Below are 20,354 nucleotides of genomic sequence, written 5' to 3'. Positions count from 1 at the left end.
AGCAACAAAAAACCCAGAAAACAGATATAAGGAGAGCTGTCAGACCTGGCTTACACATAACCACCTTTTCATTCACCCTTTTGGTAACACGAGAGTTATTTGGTAACACGAGAGTTTGGTAACACGAGGTAACCCTGCTCCAAGCCATAGGTCCAGACGGATCAAGCCTTTGTGAACAAAAAAGCACTCAGTGATTTGGTTACAATTTCCAGTGGGCCACGGCTGAGCATCCCGACACACATGCCATCAGAAAAGCAGAGGCCGAAGCAATCATAGTCTAGTAAATCGTATCTACTTAGAAGCGACAAGATTTTAAGGAGCAGCGAGGTAGGAGGGCTCTGTGGTTTGGAGGAACATTCAGAGCACGCTTTGATGTTTTCCTCTTCGGCCAGGAGGGAGGGGATATTTGTTCTTAAGGACTCTTAAAATACTTACAGATGTTTCCGTAATCATTGACACCAAACCCTGACGCCCCTCATGCAACAGCAGTATTACGCATGGGGAAAAAAAGCACACGCCTTCCGATGCTGTTTTGCCAGCCAGCAAGGCGTGAAGAAAGGACTTCTCGGTCTCTGTCCAGTCCTTCCAGGAAGCCAGTTTTTCTCTGCGGCTCACAGAAAGGTTTCTGGAGGCCACATAGGGAAACCAAAGTGGTGGAGAGCAAACCAGGCCACTGTCCAAGGCAGGGAGGAAGAGGGCTGCATTCAAGCGGAAAAAACTGTGGAGCAGTCTCTCCTCGCTTACCTGGAAGTTCACGCTTTGCCTCTTTTCCTTGTCCTGGCTGTTAACAAACTCACCCCGGCCCCATCCCATCCCCTCTCAAACCCCCCTGTGCTGCTCCCATCCCCTCCCTCTCCCATCCAATCTCTTCTGTGCAGCCCAGACTTCACCGCAAGAAGGAGGCAGGTTATGCACAGCTCAGCTTTATTTTCTCCTTTTTGGCTTAATGGTTTTTTTCCCCTCCTTGCAAGACATAGTTCAACGCATTCTAGAACTTCTGCTAATACCTCCTTCCTCTTTTTGGCCCGTTTGTGACACCTCTTTGGGGATGTTCACAGGATATAGCAAGCAGCATTGGCACCGAGAGGGGCAGAGGAGGAAGACGGGGGTGGCGGAGCACTGGAGTTGGCAAGAGGAACTCGGCAGGGTTACCTGCCTGCTCTGCTGGGCGGTCCTGGGCTTGCCACTCCTTTGAGCAAGGGTGAAGGGCAGCTTTCTCGCCTCCTCCTGATATCTGCCCACTGCCAGGCAGAGGCAGCTCCCTCCCAAGGCAGGCGAGAGTCCCACACGGAAGTCAAGTCCCCGCTCGGTTCACATGAGACCTCAGGCGTGGGGAAGGAAACCACTCGAGCCTCACAGCTTGTCCCGCCTGCGGCCTCGGCTACCCCATCTGCCCAACAGACAGCTCCTCAGAGATCTGCCCGGAGGAGCAAAAGGAGAGAGGGGGACAGAGAAAGGCTCTCCACTTCGCCATGCAGGTAGGAAACAGCAACTGCTCAGCTATTTCCAAGAGGTTGCTTTTCAGCACCTCTGAGCCACCTGTAGCTTGGAAACGTGGGACACTCTAAGGTCCCATCTCTACCACTCGTGTGCTTTCAGCCTTTAAAGTACTCAAAACGTACTACAAAGCTCCCATTCCTCTTTCCAGCGAGCAATCTCATTCCTACCACGAACGCGCGACGGGGAAAGCGGTGCGTGCTGCTGGCTCTGCAGTTTCCTGCAGCCGGGGAGCAAGGCAGAGCTGAGCCCCACGCACCACCCTGAGGTGCAGCGGGGTCAGGCCAGGGGGGTCACGCCTGGCCCCAGATGTTGGTACCAGAGTTCAGAGGTGCCGGAGCACAGATCAGAGAAGGATGGTTTGGACCGAGACCAGATATTTCGCTTGTATAAACCCCGGCACTGCATAAAGCAGCAGAGGTGACAGCCCCAGATGTTTCAGCAGCACCTGAAATAAAACAAGGGGAGAGGGGGAGCTGTGAAGTTTTGTTTCTCTAGCTTGGAAGAAAAGATGCTGTTTTCTTTTATTCAAAAAGCCAGGCAAACTCTCTAAGATTGGGGCAGCTAGTAAATGTACAGGTGTACTATCTGCCTGTTCAATTAAAGACGGTCACATTTCTTAAGAAACTGTGAGGTAAGGCGGAAGTGCTCTAAGGGAAGCATTTGTAAGAAACATCCTGAGAGGAGAGCAATTTGATAATCTCACTGTGGTTGATGGGAACCACCCAAACCCTCACCGAGCCACGATTAGAAAGGAAAGCAAGGATGCCGGATCCTATCCGGGTCCTTTGCCCAAGTTACTCACACAGGTGACCAAGGTCCAAGGGTGCCTGTTACCATTTCTCTGAAGGATCCAGTAACCTCGCACAGGGCGGCGGGTTACCTGGCCTGCGACGAGGGGACAAGGACCTACTGATACAGCTGGAGAGAAACCGGGCACACTTCAGGGCATGCAAACCCTTTTTAACATTGAAATTACTGCTTCTCATTGTGCAGGTTACTTCTACACCTTTGCACAGCACACCTCCAACCCTGCTCCAAACACGGGGCAAGAAAGAGCTAAACAAGCACCGTCCTCCTTGATAGCAGGGATTAGAGTCCAAGGTTTATACAACCGCTTCAGAGCCGAGGTGGCCTTGCCTGCATGCAGGGCCCATCTGACTGCCTTGTGCTGCCAGAGCAAAGCAGCTGTAACCTGACAGCGTCGCTAGTCCCCCGGGACAAAAAAAAAAAAAAATAGGTGTTGGAGTACTAGTGATCTGAAATCCCTGCCTTCTGCAGCTGTCCATTCGTACAAGCCACGTCTGACCCCAAAAGCAGGCTGGGCTCTGGCACAACAATCCGAGCAGCCGAGGCTTAAAGCAGCCTTTGGCTCACGAGGATGCCAGCAGCCACCGTAATGAATTAAACCTGCTGAAATGCCGCTCTTCCGTCATCACAGGTTTGCAAATCCCCCTCTGCAGCTGAATGCAATTTTTATCTGTTACGGCTCCAGAGGTGGGTACTGGGAATTGTCTGTGCTAATCTGCAAATAATTCACAAATTCCTCCCCATTTTTCAGTCCTACACAGAGGCGCTCGCAGTGCCTGCAGAGCGGGTACCCGGCGGTAAATCACGTTGCTATGGGAACAGAGAGAAAAGCCAGACCCCGCTACCACGACATCCTTATTGCCAGGGCACCCTACATGGGCAGCCTGAGAAGCATCCCCACCGATCTTAGGGCTTGACTGGAAAATTAGAAAGCAACAAGTCCCTCCTGGGATTAAAATCAGTGCTTGCTATTTCAGGAACATGGAGAAGCAGAGGCAGGGTCTGGCTGCGTCAGGTCTGAGAGACCTGCAATGGTGTGACTGGGAGTGCCGGTGGAGAAAGGATGCTCTGCTGAAGCTCTGCTGAAGCTCTGCAGGCTCAGCCCCAGCGCTCTCCCCGGGGGGAAGGCCCTGAGGCACAGGCAGGGGCTGGTAGCACCATCAGGGATCTGGGGGGAAGGCTTCCAATACTCCAGCCCCCCAGCCTGGCTACACAGACCAAGCCCCACGGCTGGATACGTCCCATTTGTGAGCCTACCTTGGGAATCCCATCAGCCTCTTCCCCAGGAAATGGATGTGCTGGTCGGGATGCTTTGCCTCCCGAGCAGGGGACCATGCCTGCAGACGGCGGGGCTGGGAACCACCTGGAAACAGAAGCTGCGATGCTAGCAGGTCCATCCACCTCGTCCTGAGCTCTGTTGGGGTTAACACCAGCAGGACAGCCGTGTAGAGGTGCTGACCCCAGTGGCATCTAGGAGCACCTTGAAACCTCCCTGTCCCCAAAGGGTGGTTTCCCCTCCACGTCGCAGGGATCACTGGTAGAGCTGGAAGGCCGGCAGCCCCAGCAGGCAATCTTTGCAGGGTGAGGCTGGTGCACATGCGGGCTGAGAGAAATCAGCCCGGCAGGAACGAGACAACACGGCCTGCGGAGAGGTGGTGCCAGACTAGATCTGTGCCAGCACCAGAGCATCAGTAGATGGGACAGAGCCCCGACGGGACTCCTGCTCCCTCCCCTGTGCCCAGTGAGGGGCTCTCAGCCAGGGACACGGAGAGCTGCCGCACCAGCTAGGCGCTTACCCACCTGGGGAGACCAACCTGAGCTAAAAACCCAATTCTCCCACCCCAAAGCCTGCTTAGAGCTTTGGCAGAGGAGATGACAGCACCATAACCCCCCCCTCTGCGTCTTGACCCAAACTGCGGTACCTTTTAGCAGTGAGAACTTCTGGTTCTTATTGCAAGAGCACCTCTGGGGGAGACTATCCCACTTCTCAAGCCTTCTCACTTTGGCTTTCTGTTGGTCAGTCTCCTCACAGCTCTTTTGCTTTGGGTGAAGCCAGGGCCCTAGCTCCACGTGAGAGGATTTGGCAGAGCATTTAATCCCTTTCCTCATCCCGGTCTCTCCCGCTCCCATGGCGTCATTCTTCAGTGGAAGCTTGGGATCCAGATCTTACATCAGGGCATGGTTGCGCCACCACAGCTCTTCTCCCGAGATTACAGCTGGATGAACTTGTCTGGCTGGCCGCTGTTTCAGGTCACAGTGTCCTTGGTGGCAATACCGATTGATGATATCCCCATCCCCTGGCAGCTCCTTCCCGCTTCTGTGCTGCGTCACCGTGCCCTTGGGACGGGCGGCATAACTGTTTGTGGGGCTGCACCATGGGTCACATCAGAGACCTGCAAAAACCCTTAAAAATGCTGGTTTTAAGACAGGATCCGTTCCCTGCCCGTCACAGTAGGACCTGCAAAGCGTGTCTTTATTAAACTTACTGCATTCACTGGGGTCTGAAGCGCAGCGTGCTCTTGCCAATCCATTGAAAGACTGGTTGGACTAATCCTTTCCTGCCTAAGAGGGAACTATGGCTGCAAAACCAGGCTGAGATCACATCAGGGAAGCCAGGCGTAGAGGACAGGGACAAAGTGGTTTGAAGCTGACATGCTCCAGTTCTGTGCGCCTGCCAGGTCCAGGCCACCCAAGGGTGCTCGCTGTGGCATCCTCTGGCAGACAGGCACCCTGGGCTGGGCAATCACCCTGGGCAGAGGGCAGCTGCTGCCACAGGGCCGCCTTATTTGCTCCATGCTTCCCCAGAGCCCCACCACTCGGGTGTCTGAGCGTAATTAGGCTTAAACAGTGAAGGTGAGCAGCTGCGCTCGCCCCTGCGCAGCCTCTCTCTTCAGAGCCGGTGGCACACGGGAGGGAACCGGGCAGAAGCCAAACAGCAGCAGCTCATCTGCCCCTCTGTGTCCCTTGGCCACAGACTGAGGCATCCGCAGTGTTTTCCAAGGACTCATTTTTCACCTGCTTTGCTGCAGTCTGCAGCGTTGCACAAGCCTCTCGTCATCCGTGCCCCACTCTCCCTTCACTGGAATTTAAAACTACCTTCCCCACCCTCGCCAAAAAGCTAACAGTGCCCTCTCTGAAAGGAACAACTAAAGAGGGGAAAAGGTTGATTAAAGATTGTAAAAACCACTGTAGCATGGAGACAGGGTTAAGTGTTGACACTTCCAGTGCAAATGTCGGGGCATCAGGTGAAACAAGAAGGAGCAAAGTCCAGAGCAGAGGGAAGTTTGGTTGGGGGTTTTTTCCCCCTCCTGTCTGACTCCCTTGCGACCCCAGGGTGCCATAAATGTTGGGCATTACATGAGTTCAAGAAGAGGCTGCATATGCTCAGGATCCCTAAACACGAAGCTATATTTGGCTCAGGAAGACCCCAAACTGGAGAGCAGGAGTGTATGGGAGAAGGTTTCAGACAAGCCCGCTCATACCCTCCTCCCTGGGCATCCCCTTGTGGCTGCTGGGAGAGGAAAACTGGGCCAGGAGGATCTCGATCTTATGTTGTAATGCAATTTTATCTACACAGGCTCTGTCTTTTTTTTATGTACTGCAAGCATGACCAATGATATACCCTGGAGCACCTAAACGCCAAGGGGCTTTGCTGACGGGCAGGTTTCTGCATACCACAAGCAGAGCGCTGCTCACCTGCACTCACCACCCGGAGCTGGGCAGCTTGATGGATCCCGATGCCCCCAGCAGGCTCTGATCCAGGGCATTGCGATGCCGTCCAAACGTTTGCAGGGAGAGGTTTGCTCCGTGCCCAGACGCGGGATCTCCCAGGGAGCCCGCTGAAGCCTTCACTGGTTTTCTCTTCCGCAGGATGCAATTCTGTTGACTCCCTGGAGGGATTTTCCTGTCGAAGACACGGACCCATTTGCCCCCCCGGTAAGCTTTGCTCCCTCTACACTCACAGCGAGTTCAGCACACCTCAAAGAGGGGAGTGGGGCAGTGTCAAGGCAGCAGCTGCCTCAGTTTCCCTATCCCCATTCTGCTGACTCCCAGTTCCCAGGGGCCCTCTACACAGTCACGATGAAGGTCCAAATCTCTGAGAGGCTGGAGTCGAGAGGGAGAGCTCTTGGTTTGCCACCCCCATAAACTCCCTGGTGTTTTCTGTGGGCAGGATGAAGAGAAGTGGGATTTCGTCCTGGTAAGCAACATCCACCAAGTGGGCAGCGAGAAGGAGAACAAGAGGAAGAAGTTCCTGGATGAGCTGAGCAAGAAGGGGTTCACTATCAAGGTGAGGGGCTGTAGGAGGAAAAGGCAGCAGATGCTTGGCTCTCTTGTGGTACCCACGATCCAAGCCCGGTTTGGCCTCCTGCATCCCAGGAGATGGGAGAGACCTGAATCATTGAGCTGATCACCGTATCAGTGCTGGAAAATAAACCACTTGCTCAACCAGGGGAGACCCCAGCCCCAGGAGTCACATGGCCCCTGGCCCTTGCAGCTCTGCCCCTTTCCCTGCCCCTCTGGCTCTGCCAGCATTGTTCCAACAGCCCTTCTCTTCCACCCACTAGAAAATTGAGGACAAGAAGCTATTTTATGGAGTCCGTGCCCCAAACCAGATCTTCCAGAAATACCAATGTCTCCTGAGGAACCCCGACAGAATGCTGCAAAACCCCACTGTCCATCATGACATACCAGTGACCACCAGGTGGGTGCTGAGCTGGGCTACTGACTTCCAGCATCTTGCACTCCCCTTTCTCCGCACCAGTATCCATTTTCCAGCTCAGCTCACAGTTGTGCGAGGCTTTTCATCTTCCACAGAAGGCCACCTCCGTCTACCATGTGCAAAGTTGCCAGCTTCTCACTGTCCACAGCCAGCTCCCCATTTCTTCCCCGCTTCCTTCCCTGGATTTTGGTGCACAGCTTCTCCCTTCCCTGAGCCCTGTTTTCCAAGGCCACACAACACAAGTCTGTATCGCCAGAGCAGCCTTTAACCACAGTTTCTCCTTGCTCAGGATACGGATCGTGAACTTCATCCTGCAGAACACGATGACGCCCGACCTCGGTAAGGGAACGGCGCCAACAGGGGTGATGCTCAGCCGGGATCTCCAGCAAGGCTCCTGCCCCGTGGCGGGCACGGGCATCCCCAGCTGCCTCACCACCCCCGGGGAGGATGCAGGAGGAGGGAGAAAGCCAGGGTGCAGCTCAGACAAGTAAATTTGCTGCTGTATCCAGAGGCTGGGAGATTTGGACTGCAGGAACCAGCAACAGCTACTCCCTCTCCCCAAGCCCCTGACCTCAGCTGCCCACCGCTGCTCTCCTGTGTCCTCAGAAGAGCTCATCCGTCTCTGACACCCCAGGACAAGCAGGGCAGCACCGGGTGCTGGCTTTCCAGCTGTCTCTAGGGATCTGCCTACCTGGCTTGTTCCCAGGGCCAGCCACAACACAGCCCGCGGCAGCCCGGCAGAGCAGCGCAACCACAGGGATTAGTGCTGATCCCTTCTGAATAGCTCAGCCTCTCCCAGGAGGGTTTTGGTTTTTTCTTTGCCCCCCTCAAAGGCTCCAGAAAAGGTTGGGGGTGATTCTGCCTGGCAGGGAGCACATGGGGCGAGAGCAAAGCTTCACTAATCCTTTCCGTTCTGCTCTGCTACCAGAGAAGCTGCATGACCTGATGAAGAAGAAGGTCTTTGAGGCAACATTTCCCCTGCACGAGGTGAGGCTGAGCACACGGGTGCCTGGGAGGAAAAGCCACGAGAGGCGAAGGAGCAAGACTGGGTGGGAGAAACCTTTGGGTAACTGGGGCTGCATCAAGACCTCTCTGGATGAAGGGCATGACAGGGCTCCTGACACCAGCCTGGGAGCTGGGCTGGGGATTAAGGTTGCCCTAATATTTCTGTATCCAACCAACTTCTCTGCTCTCCAGAAAGAAGAGGTAAGGGAATTCCTAAAGGAGAAATGGGCTCGCTGGAGAGATATATTTTGCCAACAGCCGATTGAGAAGATCAGGTAACACAGGCAGAAGAGGCACGGCAGATCCTTCTAACCAAGAGGTCCCACCTGAAACCCAGAGAGCTTTATGCCTTTTGCCAGGCTCCTGCGTTTCCTTTTAAATCATTAGTTTGAACCTGGCTCTTCTCGCACACATTGGGCTGCTTCTGAAGCCTGCAAAGTTCTTACCCTAAGGGGTATCCCTGTGGCACCGAGCTCCGTCTGCTAATTTTGCAGTATGAAACAACCCCCGCATCTGCACGGTTTTTAATTAGCCCGTTTCGTTTTCAACCACGCACTCCCATGTTCAAAAGGAAGGCAAGGTGGGAACAGAGCGTCAGTGCAGCACGTCCAGCCCGAGGCTGAACTTGGGGCATTAAAGGCAACAAGGAGCTCCTATTAAAACTCAGGGAAGAGCACAGCTCTTATTTTAAACGGGGAAGAAAACTAACGCTGCATGGGTAGGGGAAGGAGGGCAAAAAGAACATGCTACTTCATAAAGTTGTCAGTGGGCTCTGTTAGGGAGATGAAATGTTAAAATGGAGATGTGGTCTACTTCCTTAAGTGTTTATGACAGTGTACGAGTCTGTCAGAGGCACTAGGGACTCTTGATGCCTCCGTGGTGCACAAGGTCATAGAACTCATCATTTCTAAGGTCAACGCATCACAACTTCTTGTTATCACAGAAGGATTAAGGGCCGAGTATGAAATTGGGCATAGGGGGAAGAGTGTTGGGGGTTTTTGTTTGTTTTAAGCAAAGGCCAGGGAGCACATCACCACCTTTGACTGCTGGTAGAAAGTTAATTCCTCTGGAATACAGGAGGGGAGGCAGGTCCATCAGTCAGTAGTTACCATCATTTCTTACCCATGCCTGCAGCCCTCTTCCCCACACCAGAGATACTGCCTCCTTAAGAACGAGATGTGAAAGCACTGCAGGGAGATAGCTGAGCCCCGAAGGAGAATTGCTCTGGTGTGAGAAACACCGCACCCCGCAGCCCCCTCATCTTCTTCAAGGGGTTTCTAAAATTGTTCTGTAGACACTGATTGCAACTTGGTCTCTCAACCGTTCCCACCCCTCTTACCTGGCATACGGTCAGTCTGACCACGTGCAGGCATCTCCCCTTGAGTCGGACCCTCTGGGCTCCCTTCACGGAAAGGCAGAAGCGGTGCTTGTGGGACCATGCCCACTTCACGTGGAAGTGGGCACCGGCAAGATTGGCTCTCCCTGTGGCATATTAGCCAAGGGGGGAAGGGAAAAAAAAAAAAGAAGAAGAAAAAAAAAGAAACAAAAATCTCACTCCTTAGATTGCATCAGTCACCGGGTTGACCAAGAACAGGCAAAGCCTTCTCACAGGTTCCCTAAACCCCTGCAGGACAGGGTGCCCGACACCACGCGGTGTAGACCAAGCCAGCCCCCACAACAGCCTCCTGCTGCTCTCCGCCCTGCATTCACCTCCCAGCCGGAGCTGGGCTCTCAGCACGTCTTTGCCGTGCAGCCCCACGGTGACGTCCCCGCTGCACTTCACTGCATGCCCATGCAGCCAGAGCGCAAGGAGAGCCAGCTCTCTCTCCTTGCCCATGCTGCTGCTGAAATCCCCTGGGAAACGCTGCATGCTTGTGGTTCCTCCAGCTCCTCTACTGAGTTGGGCCGACTCTCCCAATCCCAACAAAATCCCCAGACATGCAGACAGCACTGCCTCTCCTGGACCCGACACCCCTTTGGCGGGGGGAAGAGCATTTTCTAGTGACCCCTAGCAATACGGCCTCCTCCAGTGGCCCCAAAGCACATCTCATCTTTCCTTTCAGGTGCTATTTCGGTGAGAAGGTGGCCCTGTACTTTGCCTGGCTGGGCTGGTACACCTACCTGCTGGGAATCGCCGCAGTGGTCGGCCTGGTGGTCTTCGTGGCTGGGATTACTGTTTTCAATTCCAGCCAGGTGAGGTAAGGCAGTTGGGAACGCCAAACTCGCATCCCGTTCGTGAGCCTTTGCTATGCACGTGGCTTTGAGCCACTGTTATTGCCCTTTGCTTCCCTCTACGTCTTTCTCCCTAGCAAGGAGATCTGTGAAGCCCATAACACCATCATGTGCCCGCTCTGTGACCAGAAGTGCCCGTTCTGGCTGCTCTCCGACACCTGCACCTACGCCAAGGTAGGTAGTCCTCTTCCCAAGACAGGCTCAAGGCAAAGGATGGGGAAACACTCCCAGCTTTTGCTGTTCCCACACCACTAGAAAGAAAAGCCACCCCAGCAAACTGGCTACAACACGCAGGAAACCTCCACTAACCTCTGTAACGAGGAGGAGGTATAGCCAGAGCATGGTCTCCACCACCACCAAGGAAGAGTTTACCACTAACAAGTCCTAGTGCCCGTCCCCTTCCTGCATTTTGCCCTCCTGCAGCATCTTTACCTGTCTCAGGGGGGACCAGGGTGGCAAGAGGACCGCTGGGCGCAGGGGCCTCTCCCCAGACCCCGATGTGCCACGGCCCCTGCACCCCGCTGCCCCCATCACGCTCTTCCTTGATCTTCTCCAGGTCACTCACATGATTGACAACGAGGGGACGGTTTTGTTTGCCATGTTCATGGCGATCTGGGGTAGGTGGCAACATCTTGGTGCCAAGCACACACAGCTTGGAAGAGGGAGCAGCCCACTGCGGCCTGGGGGGAGAGTAGGTGGAGGAAAATGGGACACCAACACAGCTTCACCGTTCAGGGGCTTTTTAGTCCTTATCTCCTCCACTTCCAGTGCTATCAGCTCCCCTTCCAGACAAGGCAAGGGACAAAATCACCCCAGCAATTTCCTTCAGCTCCCCAAACACTTCTTACCTGTCCTGCCTGAGAGCTTTTACTCCTTCACCCACCACAACCTCCTGCAAAGCACTCACCAGCCTCTCTAGCTGGGCTTTTCTAGCAGCTGCCTGTAAGCAGTCGCAGCTGCAGGAAGGAGGGACCGCCAGATCCCTCATTAACCTTCCCAGATTGCTGTATGACCTCTTAGCTGCTGTGGAATAAGCACTGCAGACCACTGGGCTCTGAGCTGATGTGATCCCATCACCACATTAGCTACACATCTCATCTGGCTTTACTACAGCCCTTTCGGTTACAAACACCACTGCAGGTGTGGCTGGGTGTTTCACCTGCGAGACCACGGTCTGAGCAGGTCCCCGACATGGTCTTGCGTGTCGCTGTGGGCTGGTTTACACAGGGACAAGCTCAGGAAGGTCAATCCAGATTAGCAGGGTGGCTGTAAATGGATTTGCAGAGGTGCAGCCATGCTGGGGTGCAGTGCAGGATACCTATTCCACTTGAAAGGTGTATTTCTCATTAATCCGGCATAATGTGGCTGGCTGGCGCCACGTAAACGTGCCCACCACAGCATAACAGCCCTGGTGCTTACTCTGGTTTATGCCAAATCCCCTACAGACACTAGCGCTGGCCTGACTCCCAGTGAAAACTCACCCGCACGCCTCCATCCCCATCCCCACGTGGGGCCGAGCACTCGTTGCTGCATGCCCAGGGTCCTTCCCGGTCGCTGAGATGCAGAGGTGGCTGCCTGTCCTTCATGGGCCAAGGGCACTGGGCTGATTTGCCGTCAGGTTGGATGGTAACGTGACCATCCGTCCCGCTCTGTGGGACGGAGGGGTGACTTTGTCTCCAGAGCCATCCCCGAGTGTCACAGTGCTCTCTCCTTCCCCCCACAGCCACTGTGTTCCTGGAGCTGTGGAAGCGGCAGAGAGCCACCGTGGTCACCAACTGGGATCTGTACAGGTGGGATGAGGAAGAGGTGAGGACGTCATCTTTCCTGCTGAGTGCTTCCCTTTTCAGGGCAGTAGTCAGCTGAACCTACAGAAAAGACACATCGCAGGGACCCCCTTGCCCAGCTTGATTCTCTGTAGATGTAAACATCTAATGGAGACACTTAGACAAACAGCAAAGCCAACATCTGACAGTCCTGGGAGAGACAGAGCCCTCCAGAGGCTTAAGCAGATGCTAGCCACCTCTCTCCATTGCTAGCCACCTCTCTCCATTGCTAGCCACCTCTCTACCTGCACAAGGGCTTGAACTCAACCAGGACTGGCCACGCTGTTGTGGGTTGGGTTGGGTGTTCACCCCTGTCCATCTCTGGTGCTGTTCATCCCATATGTCCATTAACACGACGACCTCCGGACTTTCCACTACCTGGGCACAGCTGTGCTGGATTTTTTTTTTTTTTTTTTTTTTTTAAGGAGGAGCTGGCTATGGAGCTGATCAATAATTTGCAGCATGAACCCCGGCAGTACCAGCACTCCTACTTCTGCAGCACCATTGTACTCCTCTTGGTTCTGGTGATGGTATGTGCCAGGGTGAACATAGGAAGATCTGGTTTAAGGACACATGGGCTTTCCTCCTTCCCTCCCTACTCTGCTGCAAGAACAGCTCCTCAGAGTGTCCTGTTGCTGGAGCAAAGGCAGAAACCAGGTTGTTAGGGCAGGCCCGTGCCCATCACAAGGATCCAGGGGCCTCCCTATGCTCACACCTCGCTGTGCTGATGGGAAAGGCCAACCACCCTTTGGGGATCTGGGCTGAAGGCTCTGCTCTTGCAGTGGAGGGCAGCGAGGATCAAGGCAGTAACGCAGAGGGTAGGAAAGGGCAAACCCTTGATGCCCTCGTTTCTCCCCATGGGCCAACAGAGAGAGTCTAGATGAGTAGTTCAGGTGGAGACATCCACCTTATGAACCTCTCAACTGAAGAGCACTGGCCTGCATTTGAGGCCATGTCCATATGAGCTCTGGTGAAGGGAGACAGGGTTTGAAGGGCTGGTGGTCCTCAGGCAGGATAGAGCACGTGCCCTCCATACACAGCTTCTCACCGCCCCGTTGCCCTCCTCCACAGATCGCCGTGCTGATCGGCATCGCCCACGCGCTCGTCATTTACCGGGTGATAGCAACGTCTCTCTTCGCCCAGAGCAACTTTGAGTTCCTCCGCGAGCAGGCCAACACGATGGCGGTGATGACGGGGGCCGTGCTGCACTACATCACCATTGTCATCATGACCAAGGTGCGGAGTGAGACACGGGGCAGGCAGCGGGTCTTCTTGCTTTTCCACCATCAACCCTCCCCTCTCATTTTATACCTCTCTCCTGCAGGTCAACAGGCGTGTGGCTCTCTATCTCTGTGACCTGGGTAAGGGAAACCGGGGGCTGCCTCCCACCTGCACCCCGCAGCGCCGAGCTGCCCAGCAGTACCCAGGGACTGCCACACAGCACCCCCTTGGTCCCTGAATGCAGCCAGGCTCCTGGCCCCTTCCTTTCCTCCACCATCACAAAGCATCTACCGGGCAGCTCTTGCCACGCAGGTCCCCAGGGGAGGCCACCAGCCCTCCAATACACAAGCTCATCTGTGGCTCACATGCTGCCAGCTGGCTGTCCCACAGCCACATGACGCTTTGGAGGGGCAGTCACCCTATGGGGCTGAGACCTGGCATGAGCAGGAAGCCACCAGAGCTGCAGGAGAGCTCACAACATGGTTCTCCTCCCAGCTGAAGGACCCCTTCTCCCCCAGCTCATGGCTCTGAGGGACCTCCCTGCTCAGCTGGGCTCAGGCCCATCAAAGGGCTCAGGTGAAGGGCAGGGAAGGCTCCACGAGGGGCAGAGACACCCTTCCAACCTTCAAAGAGCTGCTGTGGCATCCAAGGGGGAGCAGGGCAAGGTCCCACCGCTCTGTCACCAAGCTCCTGGGCCTTGCTCCCTTCCCCAGAGCAACCACGGACCTTCTCCCAGCGTGAGAACAACTTCACTGTGAAGATCTTCACCTTCCAGTTCTTCACAAACTTCTCTTCGCTCATCTACATCGCCTTTTTCCTGGGACGGTGAGTGGCAGCTGGGGGCCCGCGGGGGAGCAGAGGGGAGCCTGGGTTTGGGGCACACATCCCCAACTCTCCCCAGGGTCTAGGGACAGCCCAGTCCCTCTACCCTCCCCACCAGGCACAGGGACCCCATTTGGGACCTCAGGAGGGCCATGACTTTTCCCTGTGGGCATGGTGGGTGGGGGAAGCACCTTGCCTCTCCACCAGTGCCCAGAGGATGATGCCCTCCGTCCTGCACCTGGATGTTCATCCAACGGGGTCAGCAGTGGGGCTCAACAGATATCGCTGTTGTTGCTTCCTTGCTCAGGATCAACGGCCACCCAGGGAACTACGTGCGCATTGCTGGCAAGTGGAGGCTGGAGGAGGTGAGGGACTTGCCATGAAGCTCTCTGACCCCACACTACGGCTCCTACTCGTCCTTTCCCTGCTGCCCAGCAAGGCTCTGGGAATCTCAGCTTCCTCCTGTAGTACCTGCCTTGGCCAAACGGCCCCTTGGGCCAGGCCACCCTGCTTGCAGGGCACAACTCCTCTCCTCTCGTCCCTTCACAGTGCCACCCCAGCGGCTGCATCACCGACCTCTTCATCCAGATGGCCATCATTATGCTGCTCAAGCAGACCATCAGCAACGTGATGGAGTATCTCATCCCGTAAGCTTTCCTCCAGCCCGCAGAGCGCTCACTGGTGCTCCTGCGCGTTCAGGACAGCTTCCCAGCTCCTGCAGAGAGGAACCCTGGCCTTTGGGCCAAGATTTCCTCCTTTTCCTTCCTCAGGTCTCCAGGGCTGTCACTGGCAGCAGTTCGGCCCTGCTGTCCTCTGCAGGCAGCCGTACAAATCGCTCCCTCCCCTTGCAGCTGGATAGCCCACAAGCTACGCAAGAAGCAGCAGCGCCCCAAGAAGAGAAGCATGATGTTAGGAGAGGATGAGGAGGTCGAGGACCCCTGCAAAAGGCAGTGGCTGAGCAACTATCAACTCAACGAGGTCAACGTCTTCAGCTTGTTTGACGAGTTCTTGGAGATGGGTATGTAGGGCAGGGGGTCGAGTGAGGAGGGATGCTGGGTGCAGAGCCACGTGCCCTCCTTGGCTGCAGACAGGCTGATGCTGGGGAGCCCACACATAGGCAAGGGAGAGGTCTCAGACCCAGCTCCATGCCCAGCCCCGCTCCAAGAGCTCTGGCACACCAAGGATTTCATTCCCAAAACAAGGGAGGGCAGGCAACTGTGCTGGCATTGGGCCCCTGCCTGGGACCTTCCTCTCCTCCCAGGAGTGTCAAGGTGATGGCTGTAACCCCAGGGAGGTCCCTCTGCCTGGCTGGCTCAACCAGTGCCCTGTGGGGCCCGCACAGATCCCCCTCTCCAACAGCCCTCTGAGAGGTGGGTGTCCCCTGTGGGGTCCCCAAGACAGGTCTATCTCCCCCTTTCGCCCCTGCAAAGCCCCTCTGACACAAGCCACAAAGCAGGGCAAACCCAGACAGCAGTCAGGACCCTGTGAGATGTCCCCTCTGCAATGGCTTCACACCCATCATTTTCCCCCTCCGCAGTGATCCAGTACAGCTTCACCACCATTTTCGTCGCTGCCTTTCCCCTCGCCCCGCTGCTGGCGTTCTGCAACAACCTCTTTGAGATCCGCCTGGACGCCATCAAGATGATGCGGCTGCACCGGCGCATGGTGCCCAGGAAGGCCAAAGACATCGGTGAGATGGGGCCCAAGGAGCACCCTCCTTCCAGCGCTGTTGCTTGTGCAAACGGTGCCAGCGTTAAACCCTTTCCCCAGCGTGAAGCCCTTCAGCATCCCTTTGCTAGCCACCACAGAGGTAGGAGAGCACAGGGAGAGCTGTGGGTTGGGGAAGGAGAAGCAATTTCAGACCCTGCAGAAGCTGAGGGACAGCTTGGAGGCCCCCTTCCTTGACCTCTTCTGGCCATGCCAAACCTGTCCCCGAGCTGGGGCTTGGTCTGCAACCCTTGAACAGCAGCAGTGAGCTGTCAGAGGGGCCTCACTGACCACTCCTCTCCCGCAGGAATCTGGCTGCAGGTCCTGGAGGCCATCGGCATCCTGGCTGTCATCGGGAATGGACTGGTGATCGCCATCACGTCCGACTTCATTCCCGTGCAGGTCTACAAGTACACGTACAGCCCCTGCATGACGGAAAACAGCACTGGCGTGGAGTGAGTGCTGCCGGTCGGCTGCTCGCAGCCCTGCCTGCAGCGTCCCTGCCTGCCTCAGTGCCACTGGTGCAGAAGCGCGAGGCAGCTGAGCGGTCCCCCACAGTGGGGTGGGGGGAAAGGGGAGCAGGGGAGGGTTTTCCAGATGGCACCGTCTTCAGCATCCCAGCCAGCCTCCCACTCACATCATCCCCGTGGTGGGTAAACTGGTACCCCTGAATGGAAAGAGCACCATGTAATGTTGGAGAGCTGCAGGACTGCCTGGGTGCCTGCCCGTGCTCTCTCCCCCTTTTCCTCCAAGCCTTGGCTCACTGGCCAAGTTCAGTCAAACTGGACAGAAGTCTCAGAGACATTCATTTCCCCCAGGCTTTGGGAAAATGCATAGCTAGGGAGGGGAGGGAGAACCCCAGATGTGTGCTGGCTTCCCCAAAATGGGAGGCTACAGTCTGTGCTCAGCCATACTACCAGTCACCTGAGAATCCACACACCAGGGAAGCCATAGAAACGCACGCTGCAGACAGAGAGGCTTTGTAGCAATCGGAGGCCTTTGAGTCCCTAGAAGACACAAGAGCTGCAGCTTTCGGTCAGGGCATGCCACAGCCCCCCAGCGTGGCCGTGAACCAGGAGCACCCCGCTTCACCGCCAGGCCAATGTGATCTTTCCCCCCCGCAGCTGCTTGACCGGCTACATCAACCAGAGCCTCTCCGTCTTCCGCATTCAGGACTTCGAGCCGCACACAAAGGTGCCCGAAATGCTGCCGGACTTTGTCAGGGACGAGATCAAGGAGTGCAGGTAACAGCAGCCCATGGCCATTGCTCAGTAGCATTCCCCCGTCCCGAGCCCCTCACCGTGACATCCAGCCTGAAGCCGGGGAACGGGCAGGTGGTAGAGCAAGGCTCGGAGGCAGCCATGCAGAGGAAGCCGCCGGGGCTCCCCTCGGACCCCCACGGAGGGAGCCGAGACAGGGTGCAACGCCTGGTGCGGGGGGAGCCTGGGCTGGCGCTGACGGGGCTGTGCTGCAGGTACCGGGATTACAGGAACGCCGACGACTACAGCTACACGGTCCAGTTCTGGCACATCTTCGCAGCCCGGCTTGCCTTCCTCATCCTCTTTGAGGTGAGCACCTGGGAAGGCAGGAGGAGGCTGGGGCAACCGGGGGGATGGCGGCAGGGGGGAAACGGGCTGGGTCCGTGCCACTCGCACGGGCCACGTTAACCGGCCCGGGGAGCTCCTCGCTGCCCGTGGCCGCTCCCTTTGCTTTCTGCAGCACGTGGCTCTGTGCGTCAAACTGATTGCAGCCTGGTACGTCCCTGATGTCCCTCAGTCGGTTAAGAATCAATTTCTGGAGAGAAAACACAGCAACCTTCGTAAAGAACTGAGGTGGGTGATGCCCCAGAAGGTGCCAGGGGCTGCTGTGCTTGGAGACGGCACGGCCTCCAGCGGGAGACCTGCCTGGCTGCAGGATCCATCCGCGCCAGAGCCCCTCGGCCAGGCTAACGCTCACCACCACGGGCATGGAGGAGGTGGGGCTGTGAGCTCCTGTCCTCGGGGCAGCTCCTCCATCACCCTTTTCAGGGGAGCTTCTCCCCCAGCTTTCAGCCCAGCGTCTGCTACCTGGGACCTACAGCAAAAAATGTTCTTTTTAAGATGAGCTGCATTACCCATAAACGAGGATCCAGCTCTCTCCGTGCCCGTGGCCTCACGCACTAGCCCAGGTGCCTGGCTTTTAGGCACTCAGGGCCAGGGAAATGAGTCCCACCTGAGGCAATTCAATACTAGAGCTCACCAGTGGAAGGCTCTGCTTGGCTTTGGCTTTTTCTTCAGAAAAAGAAAAGCTCCAAGTAAAAACAAGGAGCAATTTTGCCTAAATTTTCCATTTAAACTTTGTTTTAAAAAAATATTAAGTATTTCAGCTGGAAACGGAACCAATGTAGCTGAGAGCCACAGGCTGGGCCGCCCTGGTGCTGCTGTCCTTCACGGACTGAGCCCCACTTTGGAGGAGGGCTCAGCCTGCCCCTCTTCACAGCCACTTTGTCCCAGCCGCCACCCCAAAATCCAGGCGAGAGCAGAGGCGAGCGGGGCTCAGGAAGCACCACGCTGCCACAGTTCAGCTTTCAGGCTCTGGCTTCCTCTTGACGCAGGGATTGCCCACACACAGGGATTTTCCACAAACAGCGTGTCATTCTTTCTCCATTTATTTTTGGCAAAAGGCCCCGTTCCCACTCTGATTATTTTTCCGCACCTCCCCATTGCTTCCCGATTCGGGCAGTTCCCTTCCACAACACCCCTCTCCTTTCTCCCCCAGCATGATGGAGTACTCCACCGAGGTGTAGCCACCGCTCACCGAGCAGAATGAGAAACTCGGACTTGAGCCCCCCTCCCCAGCCCGGCAGTGCCGCGGGAGGAACCACTGCGGCACCGCCCGCGGAGACGGGCCGCGTGCCCCGGCTGTGACCAAGCTTGGACTTGAACTGGGAAGCGACAACGTGACGGTGGCTTCGCAGGAGCAGGATGCTTTCCAACTTGCACGGCCGTGAGGAGGAAGTAAGTCGCGGCAGAGCCGGGGATGGTGCCTTCCCAGCACGCCGAGTAGCTGGGGAAGAGCTTTGGCACTACGGACGAACCACGGTGCCGCATCCAGCTGCCGCTGGGCGAGCGCGAGACTGGTCTGCAGGACATGACCTCGCTTCCTCGTCAGTCATGGCCTTAACGTGCAACTTGGCATCAGAGGAAAAGCCAGTTCCCTCATTCCAGGTTCCCTCTTCAGCTCTTTTTTTGTACCTTGGCTCCTTTTTCCATTGCCTTCAGTGACCCTCCTGCTCTTGCACAGCTGAGAAACTTGAGTCCTTCCCCCTTCACCACAGCCAGCACAATCCTCCTCTCGGCACGACTACCGTGTGGCTGCAGCTCCAACCCGCTGTTTTCACGGACACTGGAAAAATGCAGTTGTTAGCCTGCCTGTGTTTTGCTCCGGGCTCTGCCGAGCCTCTGCATCTGCCCTAAGCACGCCTGACAGTTGTGCCTGGCTCAACTACCACGAGCGAAATGGTAAATAAACGTAACACCCGTGTGGACACAAGCGGCCAGACCTTCGCCTGCCGTTGAGTCACTGTATTCACACTGGTATCAGTCCTGCCTCCCTCCTTTGCCATCCACATCACCCAAAGAAATCATCCCCCCAAACCTTTTTAATATGGATAATCAGAAAAGGCTGGAGCCGAAGCGTCTGTGCGTAGCCCGTAGCTAGGGCTGAGTGTGGGTGCTGGCTGGTGAGACACTTAGAAGAAGTTGGCACTTTGGCCGGGCACAGTGGGAAAACAACCTGTTAAATGTGCTGGGGTAACAGAAGTACTGAGCTACACAGAAAATCCTGAGCGATAGGGCTAGCAAGGGTTATCTCTTGCTCCAGAACACGACCTGCTAGCCTAAACCCCAGCCCTGCCAGCCTGGTATTTCTCCACCTCTCCCCTTACAGCCCTCAGTGCTGGCTGGAGCCGCCGCCGTCTCCCTGCGACTGCAGACAGAAGGGGGGTTTGTCTGCAGCAGAGAGCAGGGCTTACATCCCACGGCTGGACCGGTGTCACAGCCAGCACTGCGACTTTTCTAATAAGTGCGCGTTCCCAGCCTCTCGGCGTTGCTCTCTGCGGGTCTAACCTTTAGCGATTCGTTTACTGACTCGAGGCAGGGTTATTTGTGCTTAAGGGACAACGCCTTTGTTCGTCACCGCCCGGGAATGATAACGTGCCCTCAAACATGTGACTCTTCACCCGGCATCGAGTGCAGAGACGGCCCTTTGATGCCCCGCGAGACTCCCCGCACACGTTACGTCAGGCCCATGCAGCCTCGCCGAGCTGGGTTTGCAAATGTACGGGGAAAAAGCTTTTCTCTTAATTTTTCCTAATTTCAGTTAATGAGGAAGGCAGTAGCACGGGACGGGTGACCGCAGCTCAGTTTCCAGCTTTCTCAATGGTCCTTGTAAACACCAGGGCAAATCCACTAGAGTGTTTCTAAGCTTTAGAGCCTTTTTTCTTTGTAAGAACTGGAAACTTTTAACCAGTTTATAAA

General features: G+C 55.9%; 1 protein-coding gene across 1 annotated transcript; it reads left to right on the top strand.

Moving 5' to 3' along the window:
• Positions 1-822: 822 nt before the first annotated feature.
• On the top strand, positions 823-18,719 carry ANO9 (anoctamin 9). The gene is made up of 24 exons (XM_075501716.1): positions 823-1,478; positions 6,178-6,243; positions 6,479-6,595; positions 6,873-7,009; positions 7,317-7,366; positions 7,956-8,014; positions 8,225-8,307; positions 10,096-10,230; positions 10,342-10,438; positions 10,821-10,881; positions 11,988-12,070; positions 12,513-12,617; positions 13,159-13,323; positions 13,412-13,448; positions 14,022-14,133; positions 14,438-14,495; positions 14,680-14,777; positions 14,982-15,148; positions 15,668-15,820; positions 16,145-16,292; positions 16,962-17,081; positions 17,312-17,405; positions 17,557-17,669; positions 18,595-18,719. The coding sequence occupies exons 1-24, from the start codon at positions 1,473-1,475 to the stop codon at positions 18,620-18,622; spliced, it is 2,292 nt and encodes a 763-aa protein (XP_075357831.1). The 5' UTR covers positions 823-1,472; the 3' UTR covers positions 18,623-18,719.
• The last annotated feature ends 1,635 nt before the right edge of the window (positions 18,720-20,354 follow it).

This window comes from Mycteria americana, chromosome 5 (assembly GCF_035582795.1).
Source record: "Mycteria americana isolate JAX WOST 10 ecotype Jacksonville Zoo and Gardens chromosome 5, USCA_MyAme_1.0, whole genome shotgun sequence".
Taxonomy (NCBI): Eukaryota; Metazoa; Chordata; class Aves; order Ciconiiformes; family Ciconiidae; genus Mycteria; species Mycteria americana.
Note: the sequence above shows the minus strand (reverse complement) of the source record. Positions and strands in the feature narration are given on the sequence as shown.

Bases quoted from the DNA above. Each gene is read 5' to 3' on its own strand.
- ANO9 (XM_075501716.1), top strand. The intron at 10,231-10,341 runs GTAAGGCAGTTG...CTTTCTCCCTAG, and splicing joins TTCAATTCCAGCCAGGTGAG to CAAGGAGATCTGTGAAGCCC. The intron at 15,149-15,667 runs GTATGTAGGGCA...CCCCCTCCGCAG, and splicing joins TGACGAGTTCTTGGAGATGG to TGATCCAGTACAGCTTCACC.